The sequence below is a fragment of the Pocillopora damicornis genome, chromosome 7 (genome assembly GCF_964200805.1).
Source record: "Pocillopora damicornis chromosome 7, jaPocDami1.2, whole genome shotgun sequence".
Taxonomy (NCBI): domain Eukaryota; kingdom Metazoa; phylum Cnidaria; class Anthozoa; order Scleractinia; family Pocilloporidae; genus Pocillopora; species Pocillopora damicornis.
Window position 1 is genome coordinate 4,886,866 of NC_142676.1, and position 24,725 is coordinate 4,911,590.

At 38.0% G+C, this 24,725-nt stretch overlaps 3 protein-coding genes across 8 annotated transcripts; 1 reads left to right on the top strand and 2 right to left on the bottom strand.

Moving 5' to 3' along the window:
* Nucleotides 1-749: 749 nt before the first annotated feature.
* Nucleotides 750-4,104, bottom strand: LOC113678985 (uncharacterized). 2 transcript variants are annotated; one of them, XM_089212246.1, is made up of 4 exons: nt 3,576-3,988; nt 3,255-3,329; nt 2,371-2,561; nt 890-1,446 (listed from the first exon to the last, which is right to left on the bottom strand). In XM_089212246.1, the coding sequence occupies exons 1-4, from the start codon at nt 3,841-3,843 to the stop codon at nt 1,408-1,410; spliced, it is 573 nt and encodes a 190-aa protein (XP_089068372.1). In that variant the 5' UTR covers nt 3,844-3,988; the 3' UTR covers nt 890-1,407. The 2 variants fall into 2 exon arrangements, with proteins under 2 accessions (XP_089068373.1, XP_089068372.1); XM_089212247.1 differs by lacking the exon at nt 3,255-3,329 and having other exon boundaries at nt 750-1,446; nt 3,576-4,104.
* Nucleotides 3,956-14,940, top strand: LOC149042179 (uncharacterized). 5 transcript variants are annotated; one of them, XM_089212238.1, is made up of 8 exons: nt 3,956-4,061; nt 8,025-8,103; nt 8,734-8,769; nt 10,127-10,245; nt 11,100-11,260; nt 11,578-12,019; nt 12,242-12,289; nt 13,167-14,940. In XM_089212238.1, exons 2-8 carry the CDS (start codon nt 8,048-8,050, stop codon nt 13,286-13,288), a joined length of 984 nt encoding a protein of 327 aa, XP_089068364.1. In that variant the 5' UTR covers nt 3,956-4,061; nt 8,025-8,047; the 3' UTR covers nt 13,289-14,940. The 5 variants fall into 5 exon arrangements, with proteins under 5 accessions (XP_089068364.1, XP_089068365.1, XP_089068367.1 ...); XM_089212239.1 differs by lacking the exon at nt 3,956-4,061 and adding an exon at nt 5,658-5,797; XM_089212241.1 differs by lacking the exons at nt 3,956-4,061; nt 8,025-8,103 and having other exon boundaries at nt 8,734-9,030.
* Nucleotides 14,309-22,878, bottom strand: LOC113679078 (cyclic AMP-dependent transcription factor ATF-3). Its single transcript, XM_027196026.2, has 4 exons — nt 22,719-22,878; nt 20,774-20,986; nt 18,248-18,355; nt 14,309-16,902 (listed from the first exon to the last, which is right to left on the bottom strand). Exons 1-4 carry the CDS (start codon nt 22,728-22,730, stop codon nt 16,762-16,764), a joined length of 474 nt encoding a protein of 157 aa, XP_027051827.1. The 5' UTR covers nt 22,731-22,878; the 3' UTR covers nt 14,309-16,761.
* Between the last annotated feature and the right edge of the window lie 1,847 nt (nt 22,879-24,725).

Consider the following 24,725-nt stretch of genomic DNA (forward strand, 5'->3'; position numbering starts at 1 on the left):
ATCATCGGCTAACAAAAAATTACCGGAGAGCCTTTGGGTTTGTTTATTTGATTCGGTTTATTTTAACTTTTTTTTTTTTGGTTTTCTTTTCAGTCTTTGAGGTTTTCGTTTGTTTGTTTGGTGTTTTTATTTTGCGGTATATTTTTTGATTCGCCTACCAAATGAGACGTGCGATTTCTGTTTTTATGTTGACTCATACGAGCTAGTGACATCATTTCGCTGATTTAAATAACAAAGCACGCGTCAAGCATCATATCGAGTTGATCTCGCTATGTTGTAAGGTATGCGATCTTTGTTTTAAGCAGGCTATTGGCTGATTCTAGCTCCTCAGGGGCCTAAGAATGAAACTAATTACATTAAACCAGAATACCTCCAAAATCAAAAGAGCAGTAATACTAGCAATAGGGGCCTTGCCTATCGTCTAAAATGGCGAGAGCAGACATCAAAACATTCAGTGAAGAAATAATTACGGTAGCTGTTGGCATCCATTAGCCTGAACTGTGTGTCAAATGACAAGTCATCTCTTAATTTATCTTACTTTTTTCAAACGGTCATGGCAACGTTAAATTAACACGGAGCTCATCTATCATAAAATTGACCAATTCAGCTCTTTGCATCGTTGAGATAGCGTCTGCCAAAATATAGTCATACCTTTTACACGGCATAATATCCTTTACAGCGTTTTATAAACACTCGAGCAAACAAACTGGACAGTGGATAGGAACACTGGGTGATTGAGATGAACAATATTCTCGATTGAGGAAACTTTATTTCAAGTGTTCCGCACAGTTTTCTGTGCTGCTACATAACTCAAGATTAAATCATAAATACCAGTCACCAATTCACTTAATGATATCAAACAAACAAATTATGACTTAGAGTGGCTTAAGAGTGTCATAACGCTCTCGTGAGTTTTGACTCCTTTTAATGTTTTCTATACTTCACATTTCGTTATTACACAATTTGTAACTGGACTCTACTTCTCAACCTAAATGCAATGGAAGGTTTTCTTTGAGTGAAATAAGGTCAGCAGACTATATCTACACCAATTAAAACGCGTCACCGAAAAACTGATGTTTGTCCTTTACAGTGCAATAGTAATCGTATCTTGATAGCTTGTATTTTGAAAAGCAAAGGGTGGGAAGGCCTTTGTTCTTTTACTACTCGATATACCTACGTTTTCATCCAGTTATGAATTCTGAGACAAAGGTGAGCTAGAACAGCCTTACGACGAAAAAAATTCGATATCTTTTATCACGTTGAACACTTAATTATACTACGTTAAAGAAGGGTAACGAAATTGTTCATTTCTCTCTTGATTGAAACGTGAAATAGTAGATCCAAAGCCACCACTCTTGTGAAGGTCTTTCAAAGAATACGGTTTCTGTTTGGTAGGTTTTCTACAAGTTATTTAGGACATTTCCTCCAAGGAAGGCACCCGAGCATCTGAAAGAAATAGGATGGAAAAGTTATTGGGTTGGAGATGAAACACGCTTCGCATTAGACGGGAACAGATCGATGCGTGGATGTTTTATCTTATCTAGGCTAGCGTAAAACAGAATAGGAAGAGAATCGGAAAATGTATCTCAACGTGATCATTTCAGTAGAAAAGTTGAATTTGATGAGCACAAAATGAAAAAAGCACAAATCAATTACGAAACCTTAAAAAGGACTCATTATACTGTTTGGGTTAGGAATTATAAAACTGGGCCAACTGATTCCGAAATTAAACAAATGAATTTGATACGTATGTGAAACCTTATGGACCAGAGGGAAATCAAGGATGGATTTCACGCCTACTTTCGAAGTTTGCACGAGACAAGGACAAAATGTTAAGTTGAGTTCGCCCAGCTATCTAACGGGTGGAAATACGAAATCGATAAACAAAGGGTCCGTTCAGTCTCCGTAAAAGTATTGAGCACCAAGATGCTTATAAACAACCACTAAAAATAAGCAGAATTTCCAAAACCCGGTTTACGAGAGAAACCAATAGCAGCTAACTCGACGACGCGCGCTCAGTCACTCAGGATCAAGTAATCATTTGTTATCAAAAGAGTCCTCGTTTTTAAGGAAAAAAATGCCCCCTGATTCAGCCAATCAGCGTCTATAAATTTTGCTTCGTATGTGGGGCAATGATCCAAACTAAAAGTTCTAGAGCTCTATATTGTTGAGTTTTCCTTAGAATTTGAAAAATAAGGAGAAATTGCTTTATTTTAATGAGAGAATCCCTGAACATTGCGGCAAAGTTTAAAGAAAAGTTACTCATTTAGTTAGAAATAACGTAACGGATATAGTTCTCTTCTTTAGTCAAAACAATTTTTACGTACCAGCTAAAATAACAAATGTTTTAATCGAAAAAAGGGACTTTACCTCAATTAATTTGTCCTTATCGACTTGGGTACCCTTCTTAATCCTTATATATCCTTTAAAGTCACGGTCTTGAGGCACAAATATTTCTAATTCGTCTGGAAAACGACTCTCGGGGTCCAGCTGCCACAGTCTCTCAGGTTTCATTGTTAGATGGGGTGGCATCCGTTTTTTATCGGTAAAGGTACTTAAACCTGTTAAGAAGAACAGTAGAAACAGTTCAGAACCAATAACTACATACGACAAGTAAATCTAAGGATGTCTAGAAATATTTATGAGTAGGACCTCTACTTTTCAACCTTTGAAACATATCCGAAGCTTGGATACCCACGATCAAGCAACACAACAGCTGATCAATGAGGACCTATGAGAGAACACCATCTGCCAACCGGAATAATAATGAGGATCGAAATACACCAATAGCAACGAACCAACGCGCTAAAAATAGCGACACGTAAACAATCGACCTCATCGCCTCATGAAGACTGGCACTATTGGAGTCGAAACGTCGCGATCAACATCCAAAGTGACTCCATCGTGAGACAAACGAATAAAGTTAATCTCCTATTATTTTTTTATATGTCGCCAGGTTAAGCTGTAAAAAGTTAGTGAGGGAGCTTGAAATCAACGACCTTTGTGCTAAAAACCGGGTGGGATATCTGGTTGTAAAATACTTTCGGAAAACGGATTGGAAGTTGACAGAATTTCCAGAGTTGTTTACTGATAATGAAACGTTGTCTATGTCATGAATTTGTACCTTAATGTCAGTTTCAGAGCAGGTAAAAGTTTGTTGGAGGTATATCACGCACTCTTACTGGCTGATTCTAGATTATTGAAACGTCCTCCATTTCCTTGCTCTACTAAGTTGAATAACGAAACATATGTACCCTCTTCGTACAAGAGTCCATTGAAACAAACTGATCGATTTGTTGCAGAGATATCTGTAGATCGGTCCAGTTGAGCTGTTGTCAGCAAACAAAAAATACGCAATGGTTTTAATACGAAATTTTGTCATAAGTAAACAAATATTTTCGTAAAATGCATTGAAGATGCATAAATAAGTAGTTCTAGAATGCTCAGGATATTTATGGAAACTTCTTAACATATTTTTACGTAAGTAAACCAAGAACTTCTTAAATTTCCGCCCTAACACTCAACATATCGATTAAATATCATGCACACTTCGGCAACGATAGTTTACCCCTTACCTAACACATCTGGCACAATAAGTTGGTTATGTCTTTCGTAACAAAAATCGTATCTTAGGTCTTCTTCTTTGATCTCTCCTGCCATCCACTTTTCATAAAGATGGTTGTCACACGGCTTTATCTTGCGCTTGACATCCCTCCTGACAATAGCCATTCGTTCATTGCCACATCTTATAAATTGACATCCCTTTGATATCTTTTGCCAGTAGTTAAACGAAAAACGCTCCCCTATTTCAAGGAGTTTGAGTATTTGCCTATTTCTTGCCATGATGAAATAGATAAGTTTGAATCAGTTGCCAGACAACCAGCTCCGATACACCCTAAATATATCACGTGACGATATACTTATCAAATAACCCATAAGAAATTTAAAGCTGAAGCTCAAAATGTATTTAATTCAGAAAAGACTTCGACAAACTCCGTACACCTGCTCCTAGATCCTCGGGCGATATCACAAACTGAAATGGGTTATCCATTTCCGTAAAGGTATTTTTCTGATATTTGATCATAGTTTAATGAAAAATGTTATATTTGAGGCTCTCCTCATCGATCTCTCTTATCATCGACTTTTCATGACGATCGTCGTCGCGTGGCTTCATCTTGCGTTGACTTCGACAAACTCCATACACCTGCTCCTAGATCTTCGGGTGACAGCAACAACTGAAATAGGTTATACATTTCCATCAAGGTGACCACAAAAAATGTGGGCAGTGTTGAGTTTCATAAAGAAAAGAGAATTATTTGCCGTCGGGCCTACCGTTCTCAAAGTTTTTTCTCTGATTGCACGACTCTATTTACCAGAGGTCGGCAAGGAAACTAGAAAACTTTTAAAACGCGCGTGCTAAACTATTGTCCTGCATATAAAATTATTTCCTAGCAGTCTCGATGCCGCCATAGTAGTGATCAGTTTGTTACTCAAGTTTGTCATTACTTAACTGACATCATGGGTAAACAAACATCGCCACATCTTATTAATTAACATCCCTTTGATATCTTTCGCCAGTAGTTAAACGAAAAACGCTTCCCTATTTCAAGGAATGTGAGGATTTGTGTTGAGTTCTATATGGAAGAGAGAATTATTTGCCGTCGGGCCGTCAATGTTTTTACTCTGATTACATGATGATATTTTTCCAGAGGTCGGCAAGGAAACTAGAAAAGTTTAAAAACGCGTGTGCTGAATTATTTTCCTGCATATAAAATTATTTCCTAGTAGTCTCGACGCCACCACAGTAGTGATCAGTTTGTTATTCAAGTTTGTCATTAATTAACTGACATCATAGGTAAACAAACATCGCTACATCTTACACATTATAATCCCTTTGATATCTTTCGCCAGTAGTTAAATGAAAAGCGCTCCCCTATTCCAAGGAATGTGAGGATTTGTATATCTCTTGCCATGATGGAAAAGATAAGTTTGAATCAGTTTTCAGTCATGCAGCTCCGATACACTCTGAATCTATCACCTGACGAAATGCTAATTAAAAAAAACCTCATATATTTAAAGCTGAAGCTCAAAATATATTTAATTCAGAAAAGACTTCAACAACTTCCGTACACCTGCTCCTAGATCCTCGGGCGATATCACAAACTGAAATGGGTTATCCATTTCCGTAAATGGATAACCGTTAAAACGCGCGTGCTAAGTTATTGTCCTGCTTAGAAAATTATTTCCTAGCAGTCTTGAAGCCGCCACAGCGACGATTAGCTTGTTATTCAAGTTTGTAATAAGTTAAAGGTTCATCCCGATCACCGTACCGTTCTCAATGTTAACGTTGTTACTCTGATTGCATGATGTTATTTCCCAGAGGTCGACAAGGAAACCAGAAAACCTTTGAAACGCGCGTGCTGAGCTATTTTCCTGCTCAGAAAATTATTTCTTAGCAGTTTCAATGCCGCCGCAGTAGTGATTAGGGCCCAGTTGTATAAAGGACGGATAATATTATCCAACGGATAAATCGCTATCCAGCGTATAAGTGACGACAAAACGTAAAGTTTTATCCACCGGATAGAGATTTATCTAGTGGATAGCGTTATCCTACCCACGAACAGCCGAGTCCACCTTATTATTCAAGTTTGTAATAAGTTAAAGGTTCGACACGATCACCGCTCTCGATTTTTCAGGAATCTAAAACTTGAATGAAGAGTTTCCCTTGCGCACTGAAAATTTATTTGTGAAGTTTCCGAATTTAAAAACACAACTGAACCCAAGATAATAAGTTGAGGTTAGTCCAATTTGAAATTAGAAGATCCTCGCAGCTAAGAACACTACTGAAACTAGTAGTTGTAAGTAGGACCTGAAAAAAAATTTCAGGCCCGTACGGGATTTGAACCCATGACCTCTGCGATACCGGTGCAGCGCTCTACCAATTGAGCTAACAAGCCAACTGGGAGCTGGTCAATGAATTGGGTACAAATAAACATCCGAGTGAATGAAGATTTAGATATATGAAAATTCACATATTTGCACTGCGGTGGAAAGATGAAATTAGAAGATCCTCGCAGCTAAGAACACTACTGAAACTAATAGTTGTAAGTAGGACCTGAAAAAAATTTCAGGCCCGTACGGGATTTGAACCCATGACCTCTGCGATACCGGTGCAGCGCTCTACCAATTGAGCTAACAAGCCAACTGGGAGCTGGTCAATGAATTGGGTACAAATAAACATCCGAGTGAATGAAGATTTAGATATATGAAAATTCACATATTTGCACTGCGGTGGAAAGATGAAATTAGAAGATCCTCGCAGCTAAGAACACTACTGAAACTAGTAGTTGTAAGTTGGACCTGAAAAAAATTTCAGGCCTGTACGGGATTTGAACCCATGACCTCTGCGATACCGGTGCAGCGCTCTACCAATTGAGCTAACAAGCCAACTGGGAGCTGGTCAATGAATTGGGTACAAATAAACATCCGAGTGAATGAAGATTTAGATATATGAAAATTCACATATTTGCACTGCGGTTGAAAGATGAAATTAGAAGATCCTCGCAGCTAAGAACACTACTGAAACTAGTAGTTGTAAGTAGGACCTGAAAAAAATTTCAGGCCCGTACGGGATTTGAACCCATGACCTCTGCGATACCGGTACCCAATTCATTGACCGGTACCCAATTCATTGACCAGCTCCCAGTTGGCTTGTTAGCTCAATTGGTAGAGCGCTGCACCGGTATCGCAGAGGTCATGGGTTCAAATCCCGTACGGGCCTGAAATTTTTTTTTCAGGTCCTACTTACAACTACTAGTTTCAGTAGTGTTCTTAGCTGCGAGGATCTTCTAATTTCATCTTTCCACCGCAGTGCAGATATGTGAATTTTCATATATCTAAATCTTTAGTCCAATTTATTTCCCTGTTGCTACATGCCCGGCAGCCGGGCACAGTCTCAAATAGTCTAAATGCCCAGCAGTCAGAAATTTTTATGCGAACGTAAACCCACCATTCTCCACGTTGGGAATTAAAAAAGCTCAGATAATTTGCCCACTGACTATAAAGAATTTATCCACGCTTAGCGTGCGTATATCGAGTCATGGATGCACGCGGGAAGCTTGGAGATCACGAGAGAAGCGTGAGAGTTGCTTAAGGTTTAACTCGATAGCTTACAAGTGAGCGCAGCGAATGAGTGAGATGTCGAGTTGAGCACGAGAAGAGAAATTCCATATCTCTAAGCAACCATGTATTTTGTTTATCATATAAACACAACAGCCCTTTACTGACAAGAAAAGCCGACTTCATTAATGAATGAATATAAATGAATCGACAATCCTCGAATAACAATCGTAGAGTGCGTTGGCGCTAGCTCTTAAGATGGAAAAAAAGTGTCGAATCATGATTACAAAAACAACAATGGTCGTAATTTTCAATTTACAAAATTCTCATTTATTGACTCTGTCCTTACCAACAGATGAAGTCTTCAGGTAAACGGCCAAAATCGGCCAGTAGCAAATCTTCCAGTTGTCGATTTTCATTCTCAGCCGCGAGAAATGCCAACACCAAAGCCACTGAATTCGTAACTTTCGGTTTTCCTTTTTGTATATTGGTTTTTTTCCCCTCCTAGGAAAGTTTAAATCTCACTGTCTGTCAACAATACGGATATTTTAGTGTTTTAGCCGCCACAGTCCGAGAAAGTTCCCATAAACTACCTTGTATTGAGAATCGTGAAGACTTTGGTGTTTATTTATCAACCTGACCGAGTGGCGCCAAAGGCGAATGACGTGTCAGCAGCTGATTGGCTATATGAACACACGTGGAAAAAACACGATATTTTCTCTCGTGTGTTGTTACGGCTTTTCTCAGGGCCGGAAATCCTTGTATAACACCGCAGTTTATATGATAAATAGAGAATAATACATGGGCGCGCGCAGATACGGAATTTCTCTTCAGGTGTTTAACTCGATAACAATTATTTTTTAAAGCATTTTTGCTTTAGAATCATCTTTTTTCCTTTGTTCTAGATTACTAGTGAAAGTGAAAAAACATGCTCAAGATCACAAGCAAGCCTTCTGTCCTGAAATTTTGGTACAATTTAGCAAGGTTTGGGAATGAAAATTATCAGTCCTGTGGCCCAATGTTTGTTTGCATGAAATTAAAGAGTGCTGTACATAAACGCGAGGTAGATTGCATAATACCAAGAATATTCACTTTTTCCGCCACTGTATCAATGTCGGCCTCAAATGATCGGTTGGAAATCATTATATTCTTGCCGTGGAAAAATTGTAGCATGAATAAGGTTTAAGTAATTAACATAACAATAAATTAAATGTCACTCCAAATAGAAAGAGGAAATAAACCTCCCTTGCAGTAAATAGTTTGAACCCAGGAGTTCTGTTACATCGAATTCTGTTAAAATGAAGTCGTGTCGATAACTGAAAACGATTAAAGTTATGATCGAGTCCTTTATTATCCTTCATATTATCCACTTTAAAGCGAAACATTTCTTAGATTTTTTTATCTTCACACAAATGATTAAAAGTACTCACTTACCGAAGGCATATTGAAGTCTGAGTTCTAACCTTTTTTTTTCTATTATTCAATTTTCACGTTGACCTAAAGGCACAACAGCGAACAACAAACTGGCGCTCGGTGAATTACTTCATCGTTTAACTGATTGAGCACGCGTGAGAAATTCACGAAATTTAATGTCCGTAATAAAACTTTTTTCAGGAGCAGTTTTAAAGGGCCACCGGAGATATTTTCCAGGTAATTAAAAAAAGGACTGTTTATAAAGCTCACAGCTTCAGTCTTTGTGTTTTTAAACACTTCACTAGGTTTCAATTAGATAAGAAGCGTAATTGCATGCACCCAAACCCTGAAAATCGTATGACATTCAGACCGGAACGAGTCAAGCTGCGTGACTTCACTTAGTCAGCGGGATTCAAAGTTCTCCCATGAAATCAAGGCGAGTGGTCAGTCAGTCGAAGATGGCGCCTGAACCCTGAAATCGGAGTGCATCAGAAAGAGGTGACATAAAGTAATCTTAATCTTGATAGAAGAAGCTCCCATCACATAATCATAATAACGTTATCTTAGTTAGTGAGGAAGGTCCTCACTAACTAAGATAATATAGTATAAAACATTTAAGAAACCAATTTAAGTAAAATAACGTAAAAAACTTTAAAACTTATTACATTCCATAACTAGCTTACTGTTATGAGAAATTATTGTAAATAAAAGCTTCTAGAAATTTCCAGATTTCTTAGTCATGCTGATTTGCATACAATAGAACTTTCCAGAACATTTCATTGAATCATGCATTAATTAGGTAATACTACTAAAATAATTCTTATATAAGCTCCTGGAATGTTCCAGAACACTTTGTGAACATATATTATATATATATATATATATATATATAAATACTCACTTATATAGTGGTAGGAGTAGTTGTTGTTGTCGGAGCGACGATTGTTTTGAAAGGTACACCGAGAGAGAGTTACTGCGGAAGATCGCTCATTTCAAGGAACTTTGGAGACAGCAGTGAGATTGTGTTAGTGGTGAGCTAGGATATAGACTGTGGTGGGCTTAATTGAGTTTATTGACGATAAATATTGTACTGCTTTAAGGAGTCGCTCCTTGTTAACAACGTTTCCCACTGTTTAGTAAAGAAGTTGAGTTTGTGGGATTGTAGTATTTTTCTGTAGGTTAGATCATACCGTAACACTACGTGTAGCCGTATCCTCCCCCCTGTGCTGTTTGGGGTCGGATGACCAACAAAGCAATAGGATTGACTCTGAACACAATTTTAACCAAAGCACACTTCTTACAACAATATGGCCGGTTCACTCTCATTTCCCATAGTCCTTATCGCGTATATTATGGAGTTCCTTATGGCGTACATAGAACATTACCCCCCCCCCAGGGGGTAACGGAACGGAGAGGACGTCTATATAGTTGTCGTCTTAACTGCTAAAGGTCCCTACTCCTTGGCGGGGAGGATACGGCTACACATTGGGGGGGGGGGGTTGTTACAATTTTTGGAAAGCTTACATTAGTGAATACCTAATTTGTGGCATCAAAACATGGTAATCTCAGCTGATTTTCAAGTTTTCTTTTCTAGTGTACATCAGCGACCTATGATGGCATATGTCATTAGAAGGAACCTCTTCGTTTTCAGGGCAGGGACAGCACATGAGCCATTATTCACTTCTTCGTATATAGAAGACAACAGTAAAGAAGGTAGGTAGTAATGTATTTACATTCAACAGAACTAAACCGTAAGTGGCAGTGACAGAGAATGTAAATATTTTCGTATTGGTATGTGAGCACGTGAGCCGCTAGGGTATTAATTGCGTCTTCTGTTGTGGGGCGTCTATCAGGTTTGATATTTGTACTGCATTCATCTCCGCTCTCGAACTTTTCAAGCTTTACGCTAAATTTTCTCTTACATGTAATTTAGCCTGTTTCACCTCTAACCCTTATAAGGACCATATTAATTAATTAGAGGTTGGTGTAGCTGCATTTGGATGGGGAATACGTTCCAATTTTTCCCACTGGCCGGGGTTTTTTGGGTTATCGTATCATGCGGCGGCACACAAAATGTTTAGGCCCGAGAATTGATTCAGTTGTAACTAGTTGTTTACTGTTTTCTGTACCTTTGTCGGACGGCATTAGACACTCGGGCTCCTAGTTCGAGCTGCGCACCCACTCTTGTGTATGAGACGTGAATTAAGATAGGAAACTCTATTAAGGCCGTAATAGTATGTGTCAGGCTTATTTCTAGTGGAACAGAAGGCCATAGTAACGATTACTGAAGAGCAAAATTTAATGGCGACTTTTATGGATGCTGTGAGTACTATACCAATTTATTACAAAGTACGACGAGTGTTATCACAAAATGCGACAGTTATTACGAAGTGCGGCAGAACACACCTCCGCTAAAACTTTTTTCCTATAATCCTCTGATAACATTAAAAACAACAACAGCAAAATCGGTAAAGATAGCATTTTCTTCTATTCGTTGAAATGAGATTGCATGGCTTTACCGATAGCCGCCAATGCCAAAAGTTAATCGAGGATTAATCGCCTTTCAGTTTGGCTGGTCACAAATCCCGCTCTGTATTACCCTCTTCACCAAAGAGAGATATCAAAACAAGAAAACGAAGTTTTTCTATGGAAAGCAAATATTTCAGCCGACTCCGAGCAGCTATTCTTTGAAGGGCACCCAAAGTTTAGAGGAATCTACGTGATGGCTGTTAGTATAAATCCCACTTTGATTGCACAACCACAAGGCCGCAAGTTAGGGTCACATGTGATGTGCTACGTTTCTCCCAAAGCTGAAACTTTCTAAGATATTTTAGGGCGAGGAACCAACGCGGCAGTTGTTATTCATTCCCCAGTCATTGTATAGAATCCTTTTATTCGAACCACAGTACAAAACAGGAATGCGCTTAATTTTTTTTTTTTTTTAACGAATCGCCATATGCATTTGACGAGATGTTCCTCAAATGACATTTGTGTTTCCAGCCGCAGTCTGTCCTGCATTCTTTTTTTTGCCTTTTGTTATCATAGGGTAAAAGTGCAGAGCAATTAAAGGAAAACTTTGCCTGGAAAAAAACAAAACTCGAAAAATGCAAAGGTGGAATGTCCCTTATGGATTTCGATACACTTGTGACAGCCGTTTTGGTATACATGAAAAACCATTACCCAACCACACCTGATGAATTCAACTTCCAAGCTGAATTAAAGGCCGCAAGTCATTGGTATTGGTACCCAGGGAGCGAAAAAAGCCTGTACGATAAAGAGGAAAACTTCTTGTTGGAAACTAAGTATCCAGAACCCGCTTTGGGCCCCCACAAAGATCTTCGTGTGAAAATAGCAGCATTGAAAACCTGCAGTAAATGGGTCAGTGACCTGGAAGAAAAAAAGAAATTGTCACCACGTAAAAAAAATCACAGGATTGAAGAAGATGAGGAATATTCATCTGACGAGGATAGAAAGAACGAAATTGATGGTGTGTAGCTTTTACAATATATGCGTTAGTGTAAAGTAAGAACCAAATGTTTCTGTCCAATTGCATTCCGCAGGACCTCATGAGGAAATCGTCCGTGGTTGTTACATCCATGTAGCAAAAACAAGTAGAAATTTCATATTGCTTTGCCCGCTTATTTTTCTGTATTTACCATTTTTTGACAACCCAAAGTACAAGCTAATCACTTTTTCCATCAATTTATAGATCTCGAGGAAAGCATTTTTGATTTGAAGACGTACTTCGGTTTTACAGGTGGGCCCCTCCATCAAGGTTTGTTCTATGTAAATCTAATCATCTTGGCCGGCGAAATCTTACAAAAAATGCTTGCTTATAGCCTAGTTTAATCATCAACTTTGTGATTCAATTATTGATATGGGAAATGGGGGGAAAAAATCTGTACTAATAACTTTAATCACTTAATCAGCCTCTCCGTTCGCTAGTCTTTTAGTTTGAAAATCTTTCAGTCTGTCAGTCAGTCTAAAGTCTGAAAGTCTCTCCGTCGGCAATTCAGTCAGTCGGTCAGTTAATTAGCCAGTTAGTCAGTCAGTAATTTAAGTAGTCAGTCAGTCTATTAGCATACCAGACAGTCAGTAAGTCAGTCAGACAGTCAGCCTATCAATTAGTCTGTCTCTCTGTCTGTCTGAATATGAAAGCAATCCTCGCAGTGAGAAACATTACTTGAGCAGTAGTAGAAATGACCTAGAAAAAAGTTAGGTCTTTACGGGATTTGAAACCATCACCTCTGCGATACCGGTGCAAAGCTCCACCAACTGAGCTAACAAGCCAAGTCGGAGCTGGTTATTATGTTGGTTCGTAATAAAGTCGTGAAATGATGAAACAATGACCGAGAATGCTGATGTAAAAATCATATATTTGAACTGCGCTTTAAGAAATGAATACGAACAGTCTGTTAGTCTATCTGTCTGTCCGACCACCCATGTATCGTCGGACTACAAATTTGTTTGCCTTGGTGTGTGTCCACTTCTGCACATTCTTACTATATTCTTTGATTCATTCCCAATACACGTACCTCAAATTGCAGATTTCTAAGTACACTTTATCTTTTAGAAAAATGGAAAATATTGTTTTGTTTGAAAATAACTAACGGAATTATTTTCTTAACAACTAGACCTTGAACTTGCCCAGACCCGGGCCCAGGTTCAGAGGATCCTTTGTCATCCAAGATGGCTGATCGGTTCAAAAAAAGTCATTGGAAACCCAATGAATATCACTAAAGACGTTTACCAATGAAACTTAATTTACCATACACTAATTCATTGACTTGCTTTGAGGAGGTATACTTTGAAATCTACTGTACAAATCAGTTTTAGCACAGATATCAGGATTGTCCTTTTTTTTTCAGTAATTTCTATCATCGCATGCAAGTTAGCTCTTTGAAAAAATCATAATTCTGTTGTGTAATTTTGATATTGTTTTTCTCCGCGTTTTAATTATCAAACGCATAATTTTGAAATAATTCCGGGATGAAAGAAGCAATTACCAATTCGTAATAGACCTATTTGCCATAACGTTGGTAGGGTAAATTTTGATAGTGTTGTAAATAGTTTAGGAGTTGATTCTAGTGCAAATAGAGTAAATATTTCTGGTCACACGTTGTAAATATTACCTTTGAAAAGACACTTTTTTGTAGCTACTGTAAAGCCAGCATAGAAATTTTTTTAAACTGTCGTACTTGTATAGTTCGAAGCTAGTCGGTAAGAATCAGAGACGACAGGTGCGAGAAATTAAACCATTTTTAGTAGAATTGTTACTTACAAAAGAAAGGAACAGGTGTCTAGTTTCCCCTTAACCACTTCGTAGCATTTACGGGGGTGGGGGAGTGGCGGAAGAGGGTAATTTTTTTCCAAACTATGCCCGAATTGGAAAGGCCAGGAGCCGAGAATCAAAAAGAACTTTGAAACAATAGGAACGTCCCAAGGTTAAATGGAAGGAAAGAAATTTTCCAGAGACATTGGAAAAGTTTAATAGCTCATTTTTATAACATTTTCAAGGAATTCTTAGTTGTGCAATTCGATTCAGAGCTCCACATTTAAGCTACATTCACAATAGCGATGGCCTGGAAATCTTGCGCCATTCCTAAGGAGAACTCCGAAGTTCTCTAAAAAGAGACCGAAGGAATGGGATTGTATCTGGTCACTATGAATTATCACTTTTAAGCCAAAACGTGGTCAAAGTAGCCTTAGGTCCCCTGATTACTATTGTCTTTTAATGCATTTTCAACAGTTTCAAGATCCAGTGAACAAAAACATCCATGATGCGCAAAACATTTAAAAACATTTAATATATATACACTTATAAAATAAGTTTCACATATGGCTCACTTAGCGATTACGGTGTTAAATCCTTCAATAAACTACAATTATGCTATTATATACAATTAATACTGTTACCTTAAAATTGAATTTTTTCGCTGACATGATTATTAAACTTTTACAACCATAACATAAAAGGGTCTGCTTGTTTTGCTCCGAATCTTATACGTTAATCATTTACACATTTTCCTCTGTCCACCAAGGGCGTAAATTCCCTAAACTGATCCATTGAATTTTACTTTGCAATCTTCCATACGCGTTCCACAAAGTTTTCCTTACAAATTTCCTTCACTAGCAAACTTCCTAATGTCAAGTCTCGGCAATAAGAGGACTCTTAGATTCTAAGATCTTCTTGGTCTGTCCTCAAATCATCGGCTAACAGCCCTTGGGTTTGCTTATTTGATTCGGACTATGTATTTTGAGGTTTTCGTTTGTTTGTTTGTTTTTGTGGTATATTTTTTAACTCGTTTACCAAATGACACATAGCGATTTCTGTTTGTTTTTTGACTCATACGAGCTGGTAAAATAATTTGGCTTATATGAATAATAAAGATGCCGCTTAAGAAAAAACTTTCGTAACTTTTTTGTTTTCTAAATCATAGGCAAAAGGAATCAGTACTCAACTTGTTTTTTTTTTTTTTGCTCATGTGGAAAGTTTTGACTGGAAAACAAAACGTTCAAAATTTGCATCGCATAATAAAAGATGACTATTTCTTAAATTAAACCCAACCACCAATATGATAGGATGACCGTCGTTCATTTTCGCGAGGCAAATGGTATCCTTTTTTCCTTTTTGCAGTTTAAGTTCGTTACGAATTCTGAGAGTACATAATCATTTTGAATAAATTTATCAGGCGTGATACCACTGAGAGCAACAGAAGTACTTAACCGACGGCAGTGTTTTTTTTTTTTTTTTTATGTCTTCATGATAGAATCACTTGCCTTGGGAAGCACCAACTGATTAATTACAGACACCTCTCAAAAATGGCGACCAAAATAAAAATCCTTCGTTAAGAAAATGGACCTATCGTGAAAGAACATGGTCAAATCATGACAACATTCAGCGAGAGTTCTAAGTTAGTCGTAGATGCAATTCAAATCTTCGGAGACATCATATCATGAAATTGTTGATATTCACTTAAGTTTTTTTAACCGAGGGCCTCGATGGAGTGATGGCTCCTACGGCTAACGGTTAAGATTTAGGTCATTGCACGGTTAATTTCTTTCCATTGCGATTAAAAGAAAAAGCTGTCAATTTTTACGCCTAGCGGCTTCATCGTCTTTGGCCTTTAACAACCAACTCGGATAGCCCCGTTCAGACCCTCCCTGAGGTATTTTTCTGTAAAATTAAATGTTTTCTCGCCGGAGATAACTCCTAACTTGCTGAAACTTAAGAAGATTGCAAAATAAATAATGAGTTCTTCAGTTCAGTTCCTAACTGGCATTCCTGTCAATGTGCTTACATATGGTGATTTTAATTTTCAGCTGCCATTTTGGAAATAACTCCTGAAAATTAACTCCACGATCGTTCACGTCATTTTTAAACAATTGATGATTGCATAAAAAGTCTGATTTGTGCGCTTGGTTACTAGTAACAGCTATGGACGGATTATGGTGAAATATAAACAAATGAAGCCTCTTAAAAACTCCAAGTAAAAAATAGTACTATAAAAAAATTCTTTTGTTAAAATAAGAAAAAATTAAAATTATCTCTACCCGCGAGATTATTTCGCAAGTCAAAAGACCTTTGTCAAAGGATAATTGGAAGACATATCAGCAGTGTTAAGTTATAAGAAAGTTTTTAGAATATTTTTTTTTCTAAATAAAAAATGAACTGATTCTGTTCTTCCGTTGGCTGATCACTGTGATTGTTCGAAATCTTTCATTTTGATTAGACCTGAAAGACTCTGCGATTTCAAAGAAATCTCGAACCGTTTCTAATTCTTACGTAAAGAAAGAACAGCAAGAAAAATCATCAATCAGTCACGTGATTGTTATGCTTAAGAATTCGTCTGTTTGACAGTTTGCTCGTTTGTTTTTTTGATTGGTTGTTTGTTCGTACGTTCGTTTGTTTGTTTGTTCGTTAGTTCGTTTTTTGTTTTTTCTTTTCTTGCGTAAGTATTTTTTAGTCTGACTAAGGTAGCCTGATTGACATATCAAATAACAAAAACAGAAGCTATCAGAAAGCTGGTCTCCACTTAAAATTACTAATCAAGCGGTCTGATCAAGTCATATGCGAGCTCCTTCAAAAGCGATGCAAATCTGACTTTGTTTTTTCAGCGCAGTCTCTTGACAATGATCACCTTTTGACATCCTTCTTTTCTTCCATACATATGAAACAGCTCATGAACGAACATCTCATCTCGGTTCAATTCGGGGAAGGTGTCATTCTTAGGCAGGCCCGCGACCAACGGCTTTCTCCATGTTACAGACATGCGCGTCAAGCATCATTTCGAGTTGATCTCGCTCTGCTGTGAGGTATGCGATCTCCGCTTCAAGCTGACTATTGGCTGATTCTAGTTCCTCAGCGGCCTACAGACGAAACCAATTATATTAAATCAGAATCCCTCCAAAATAGAAAAATCAGTGATAATGACCAAACCCGATTCGAGCTCGTTTAGTAAGCTTTTTTGTCAGCTTACTACAAAGAGAAACACATACATTCCAGCCAAAAATGTCCATGGATATAAGCTGCAGTTGAAGTAGATCTTTTTCAAACATGCGGTGAAACATGCGGTGAAAATTATCCGGGAAGTTCTTTTACGGTGATACCTGTATTATTGAAAACTGCATCTTTGGATAATGAAATTCACGAGTTTTCATTGGCATAGTCATCATGGATTATAAGCCATAATACCATGCTCTACAAGTGTGGAAAGTGTACGCATCAGCTCAAAATTAAAACGGATAAAAACTTATCTAAATCATGTATTTGTTTATCTATATTTTTAGGCGTTTTTTAATAATAAAAAAAACTATTCTACCCGCGCTTGTTGGAAATGAGATGATTATAGCCAACTTAGCCCTATGGGCCTCGTTGGCTATCTATCATCTCACGTCCAGCGCGAACTCGTGAAATAATTTTCTATTAAACGATCCCATATTCAATGGAGACCCTGTGTTATACAGACATTGGCCAAAATCCCGATTTTCTCCCCTTATTAAATGCAAAGAAGTTCTCTTCAACTAACTTTTAACACCTCCATTAAGTGGACACTCAAACTAAGTATTTTGTCACATGAAACCTGTATTAGGTGAAAAGCTTCAGTTAGAAATTTAAGCTCCTTTTCTTTTACAATTGCAGTTCGAGATTACATTATTTCATTAAAACCTTTTTTCCGGTAATAAAGTGTTATCCCATCAACCCAAAGAGCCTAGATTCACTCAAAGGTTGCCCGACTATCAATCTGCTCCAGTTGGAATTGAACAATTAGTATTTGTTAATTTGATAAAACTGCAATAAGGACTGAGACACGAAATACCACTAACAGACACAAACTCAAGAAACCTATCCTAATTGCATACTGATTCAACTGCCTATTCCTCTAGGTCAAAGTCCATGCACCCCGGAGTATTATGGGAGACGGATGAGGTTCGTTATACACGTATGTACCTGGGGTCACGTGGACCAAAAAGTAAATAATGTCTTTGACTTTGTTTTCTCTAACTTTTACAATCATTATTGCGCTCAAACGCCTTCTGACCAAAAGAGTAAATTAGATACAAGCTCTTCATGCAAAAATCGTGGAATTAGGACAGCTGTTCCCATAAAGAACTAGAAAATTGTTTGTCTTCTTGTAGTTCAAATTTAGACTCGTTATAATCATTTCCCCAAAATGTGACTAAGTTGATAATCAGAGATCCAAGAGAAGCTCACCTGTCTCAAGGTATTAACATGTTCTTTCCGCTTCATTCGACATTTCGAAGCAGCGACCTTGTTTCGCTCCCTCCGAAGCTTTCTTCTCTGCTCTTCTTCTGGCGTAAGCTGCATAAGAGGAGATAAAGAATCCCGAACGAACATATGTAGAGGAACAAAGAGGAACAACTAATGAAAAATGACAAACACAGTCAGGAAATTCAAATCACTTCATTCACCTTTTTGAGAAAACTGACGAGAAATCAGATAACCACTTCTTACATAAACATAGGTAATGAAAAGATCATGACACGTTGTTTTCCGGGGGAGGGAGTTACCTGCTACAATGAACCACCTAACTGAGGTATTGCAATTTCATAGCATAGTTAATACCATTATAAGCTTGATTAAAATGATCTTTCCCATAAGACAAGGCTTCTTTGCAAGCTTGAGGCAAGTTTTGCATTTCATCTTCCATTTGATGGTCTGTATTCAATGGAAGTTTGAGAAGATGAAAGGGAAATGTCATTATTGAATGACAGGTACCAATCCCCCCCATACCACCCGTCAAGAGCAATTGGTGCAAACTATGCAAACATTCAAACGCTGATAATTTTGGAGACAGGTGCAAGCTGCTGAACAAAGGCCTTCCAGTGTTTATATTGTTTGCAGTCACTCGAGCGTGATAAAAAAAACTCTCTTTGGCGTGATAATTAAGTAGATGGTTGGTTTTGCTGAATCAAAACGATCTTTACTCAAAGCTACGTTGTATAGAGGCGAAATGAGAAGCGTCCCAATGAAGTATTCTCAAATGGTCTTGTTTACGTTACATGATGATAGAAGGATTTGTGATTAGCCATGAGTAATAAATTATATTCGAATAGCCTCTAGTTTTCTCGGAAATAATCGCCGAATCAATTACCTTCGAAAACCAGCGCTAATATGAAGGTATTCCACATTCGCAACCGTAGAAATATTGTGGTATGTAGCCAAAGATTGTCGAAAGTGCGTTAAATATTGTTGATGTGCGTCTTTCTTATGAATCGGAAACCGCATATAAATTGATCAAATAATCCTCAGATTATTTTAGGGTAATTCGGTATCATCAACTGAGTTTATATCGTAAATTCGCCACCGTAAAGAGTTTTAAAGCTGGCGTTTCAAGCGTTAGCCCTTTCGTCAGAGCGACGTATCGCCAATTATTATCAACTGAGTTGATAATACCAAATTACCTTGTTATACTCTCCCACCGACGAAGCACCACTTTTTCTTTAGAAACTTACCCCCTTCACTCAGATTATTTTAATTAATCGCAATTCGCCTTCAGCTATTTAAGTCAAGCTTGTGAGTCTTTTCCCCTGTCAATGTGGATTTGGTTGAAAAAGCTCATGAGGTGATTAATTTCCAGTCAATCTACAACAACTTGTATCAGACAATGCACTTATTATAGAAACACGTGATTTTTTTCCCGCGGACAAGAACGTACACCTGACCACTGACGTGACTACTGACGAGTTTCCCGCCATCAGATTCTGGTTCCAATTTTCAAAAAGAAAAATCTGTTGTTGGAAAGTGAAACGCATACGTAGAAAAGGCATGGAAACCTGGGTTTTTTTCAGTTTTGTTGAAGAAGGATAAGTGAAGCCCTACGTCCAGATTCGTCTCATCGCAAGAGCTTAGAATTAAAACTTCGCAAGGAAACTCGTTTTGCAGTGCATCCTCTCATATAAAGAAAGATCATTCTGGAGTGAAAACCAAAGTAACTGCAACAGCCAATCAGACCAAAGATATGTATGTTAGGCAACCAATGAGGACTCAAAGAATAGACAACTGAACGGCCGCGAGCGCGGGAAAAGGGACTGAGGAGAGCAAGTCACAAAATATTTTATTTATGGCATCTGATTGGGACAGAGATTAAAAATTTCAAATAGCGTAGTCAAGTAATAAACTTCATAATCTTCGAAAGGTTTCTGTCTTCTACAGAAGTCACTCACAAAAAGGGTTTGCCTAAACAAGCTTCAAAACGTGATGCTCAATGGTTTCTTAGCTTAACAAAGATTGTTACTTTGGACTGATAATTGACGACTGCTATCCGTGAATGATGTTTTGTCACAGCGGTATAACTATGTGAGCATTACTGCCTTAGATGTCAAGATAAATAAAAATCTAGTAAAAGAATCCTGAAATTGACTCAATTTTCCGTCAGCAAAAGTTTCGACAACTCAAAAGTAATCCTAAGATTCCATTGGGCAATATTTTCTGAGTCTGATATTTCATTTTAGTTTGTAAACTGATTGTTCATTTTTTCCAATTTAATCTACCTCGCCTGCAACGGTCTGGTGCGTTATGCCGGCCCCACCGTTTAACATTACTCGAGGGCAAATATTGGGTCCCAGTTAAAGTTGTCAGAATTTCACAAACCAATCACTCCGTCAATTTTGGTCGCACCTTCTGCTATGCGCTTGAACTTAAAGCTCTTGGCTTATCGTCAAAAGCTGCCTTTTATATCAGGTCCTATTAATAAAAATAATAAATAATGGGAAATACTTGTTGGTTCTTGGAATCTTTGGAGTTATGGTCGATCTTCGGACAGTCGAGTCCATTGGCAGCGCGTTTTGATTCTATGACGTATCTCAACTCCAACTTAACAGGCAGCTCTGCTATTTCAAAAGCATGGTCCATCACAATGTTACCGTCAGGGACTGGGTTCCCAACTGTTCGAATGACGCCTCCTGGTTCCATATAGACTCCATTACTTGTCTTAGAAAAGAAGAAGATGAACCACTTGATGTGTAATGACAACAAATTAAATGATAAGTGGTTAATTGATCCTCATGGTAAATATAAGTCAATTGAACCCTCACTTTTTTTTTTCTTTTTCAAATTTCGCTCTTTTCAGCGTGAGCAACTTATTTAATTGTATTCGACTTGTAGGAATCATTTAGCTTGCACAGAAAGCTTCCCACTGGGGCGAGTTAACACGACAAACTTTCGATCGTTTATTCGACCGGCCATATTTGATTTAGAGTTAGAGTGCACTGTAGGGGAGGGGACTGGGAAAGGGGTGAAGTTATTTTTATTGCCCCACTTCCTCCTCTCTTCTTCCTTCTGACTGTCGCCCACCCCCCTTGGTAAAAAATTTTCTTCTCTCCCCAACCCCCTAATGCCGTAAAAATCAAAGATGGCAGCAATAAATTTTACCAAGAAAACACCTAGCACCCGCTCGCTAAGTTCACGCCTGCTCTGCAGGCTAGTTGTCATTTTGCATGATAAAATGTTCTGATATGTCGCTTGAGTATATCAAGATTTCGTTTGCCTGAATTTTGGTTTGCTTGGTTAAGCCCAATTTCGCGAGTTTGATCTATGTAATTCTTGGTAAGAGCGACTTTATTTCACAAGCAAAAGAGCGCCTCCTGTCAGTTGTACCGTTTAACGGCCGTAGCATAAGTATACATTGTTCGTTTGCATCAATGTAAATTTATCACCAAAATTAGAAGCTGTCGTTCAGAAGCAAAGGACAAAACCAGTTAAACTAATCTTATAAAGATCATGATACACGGAAAATTCATGAACAGCAAAAAAAACACGCCAGATGTTCCGCATGAAGTAACAGAGAGCAGAAAAAAACGTTTCACAATCCATGAAAACTATCTGGATCCCTTCATAAAGAACGTTGGCTCCGCATTATTTCCTACGCGTTCGGAGCGAAATCTCACAAAGCAATTGCTTTGTAAAATTTGCCCGCGAGCGATCTATTTCTGTTTCCTGTTTTGTCATAGTGCGACATTGGCGAATAATGAGATAAAAAGAAAAAAGTGTCAATACAATGCAATTTTATATATTTCCTTGCAAAAATTCGCGTCCCCTATTCTCAGGAAATTTCAAACTCTCAAAGTACAGTTTTCGTGCAAAAACGACCTGTGTTAGCTTATAAACGAAGACGACAAGGTCCCCGGGAACAGGTAAAACTTAAGAGATTGTCAGATTTCATTGTTTACAAACAGGTGGTAAATTATTTCGACTAAGATAAACCTGACTCAAATTATTCTCTTTCCTTTGAAAATAATGAGATATCATTGTTTAACCCGTGATTTTCTTTCATATATGGTGTTTTTAACATAACTATGCTGCTCTTGGTTGATATATCGTTTTTTAAAAACTTCTTTTGTTTTACTTTGAGAGCGATCCAATAATTGCTATGAGGACCTTGTCAAAATACTTCCTCGGCAGACAACACCAGTTGTCAACTGACCCCTTATGGCCCTGCAGTTAAATACGAAGGTAAATATCTCGTAAATTGCTCAAAAGCAAGTGTTTTTGACTCCCAGCAATTGACTGCAATGGCTTTCCAGCTTTACATTCTGTTTAAGAATAAAATTGTGCGCACAGTACTTTAGATCTAATAACTTCGGAGTTTGAGCTCCACAAGTCCGTGTTTGCTGATAATATTTGCGTGATATCATAAATATTACCCTGATCCAGGAGAACTCACCGGAAAATCCATTTTGTAAAACCGTCTTTTCGGCAAACAGAAAGCTGATCTCTCGTCTGCTTTCTTCGGAATCTTCACCGTTTTAAACAAAATCAATACTTACGCCACTTGAGAGATCCCCACGGAGTTAGGCTAACACTTATTTGGGACTGATGACATTATTAATATTAAATAATCACCTTGTTCATTTTAGCAAATTGACGCCATTCCTATCGGTACAGCCTTTGACCAACCAATCCGGGAAGAGATCGCGCGAAAGTCATGTTTAAAAACAAATAAAATCAAATCGAAAAATAACCTCTATTACAAATAAGTGAATATGCTTTGTGTCCCTTCACATAGCGCTAACATTTCGAATTTATGTACTGCCTCAACTTTTGTGCGTGCAATATTAACACAGTTTCTCAAATCCGCTTCAATTTTTCCGAAGGACGAGTCTGAAACAAATCGTACCGAGGTTAGTTACTTGAAGAGTAAACCTTGTCATCCTTGTAGCAATAATCGAAGAGATTAAATCATTGAGGTCGCGCGAAGATCAATCTAAAATCTTTTTGAGATTTTTATTCAACACCATAGTGATTTGATCTAATTTTTAAGGATAATGAGAAGTCGTGGTTTTTGTGTGGGCGTGTTTCTGTGGAATAATTGGTGTTAATTACTACAGGTGCGCACAGTCCGCTGTTAACACCTAGATGACACGCAAGAGGAAAAAAAACGCTGAATTCGCTAATTTCTTGACACGCGTAAAGCGCGCAATTCTCTGCTATTTGTCCTACTTCCAGCGCAGATATATTCCTTAAACATCTCAACAACAGGAGTAAAAGAAAATCATTTATAGCCGTGTTAACTTTATTGCTTCAAGATCACTAAAAGCAATCACCTTCCCATCTTTGTGTTTCCTTCTATCAGTACCTGTAAGTTTACGGTTCTTCACAGCAAGTGCCTCATTAACACAAATTACTGCTCATTGATGTTTTAACCTGTCTCTACTCGGCGTGTAACATTGTCCCAATGCACACACCTGATAGCTTCTTTGAGAAGTGTCCGAATCGTCGTGTTTAACGAGCCCAAGCAAACGAGTCCGTCCTATATGCTAATAATCCTTGTTTATATCGTTCCTGTCAGTCCTTTGAATGATTCATTCCCCCTCATTTGTGTCTGAAAAGTCAATTGCACTCTCAGTCAGAAAAAACTTCCTCACCCCTTCCCAGTATTTAAAAACTCTATACACCGAAAATTTATTGTGTGAAATCACAGAGTTTCCAGATGATCGATTGGTAATCGTGGGCGCTCAACTAGTGCAAAGAGGTCGCGGGCTCGGATCACAAAATAGGAATTGTTCTCAATTTGGTCTGGGCCCGAGTTTGAGATGGAGCGGGTTGAGAGTAACTCTCTAACTGGCCTAGGGGCCGAGTAACTCCTCCCCGGGAAATTCTGTTCGCTTTTTTTTTTTTTGCAGTCTTTTCGATTTTTCCCTTTGTTATCATCATTTTTATCTTCTTTTTTTTCTTTTCTCTTTTTTATTTCTAAGCAGTTAGTTTTTTGGGTCACTTTTCCCTCCCTTTCGTTTTTCCAAAATTAGATGTGATATTTTCTCTCTTTTTATGCTGCTATTATTAATAAGCAGCAAGCGTGGATGGAATTATACCCAAGACAAGTTGGGGACAGAAATTAAATCACCGCTCAGTAAGGTGAACATGAGAGTAAAAGATACATGCAAAAGTCAAACATAATTTTTGGCTGGAAGAGAAGGGGAGGGAGGAAGGATCATGAAATCTTCCACTGCAAAAATTGGGAGATCAAAATAACACTGTATACTCTGAAGGGAGGAAACGTAAGTGCTCTTAAGGGAGGAAACGTAAGTGCTCTGTTGTCATGACTAAATCCCCCGCCTCCTCCCCAGGAAATACTGAAATAATAGCCAGTCCCTAAGGAGAATGTGCTACCTTTGCTATAACAGCTGAAAATGGTTAGAAGGTCTAGTCCAGTCTCGGATAAAGATGATAA

Bases quoted from the DNA above. Each gene is read 5' to 3' on its own strand.
- LOC113678985 (XM_089212246.1), bottom strand. From the start codon at position 3,843: ATGGCAAGAAATAGGCAAATACTCAAACTCCTTGAAATAGGGGAGCGT. The intron at 3,330-3,575 runs GTAAGGGGTAAA...TGCTGACAACAG, and splicing joins TATTGTGCCAGATGTGTTAG to CTCAACTGGACCGATCTACA. The intron at 2,562-3,254 runs GTACATATGTTT...TCTTCTTAACAG, and splicing joins TGGACTCTTGTACGAAGAGG to GTTTAAGTACCTTTACCGAT.
- LOC149042179 (XM_089212238.1), top strand. From the start codon at position 8,048: ATGCTCAAGATCACAAGCAAGCCTTCTGTCCTGAAATTTTGGTACAAT. The intron at 8,770-10,126 runs GTAATTAAAAAA...TTTCTTTTCTAG, and splicing joins CCACCGGAGATATTTTCCAG to TGTACATCAGCGACCTATGA. The intron at 12,290-13,166 runs GTGGGCCCCTCC...CTTAACAACTAG, and splicing joins GACGTACTTCGGTTTTACAG to ACCTTGAACTTGCCCAGACC.
- LOC113679078 (XM_027196026.2), bottom strand. The intron at 18,356-20,773 runs GTATTTCCCATT...CCTCTTATGCAG, and splicing joins AAGATTCCAAGAACCAACAA to CTTACGCCAGAAGAAGAGCA. The intron at 16,903-18,247 runs GTGAGCTTCTCT...TTTCGTCTGTAG, and splicing joins ATGTTAATACCTTGAGACAG to GCCGCTGAGGAACTAGAATC.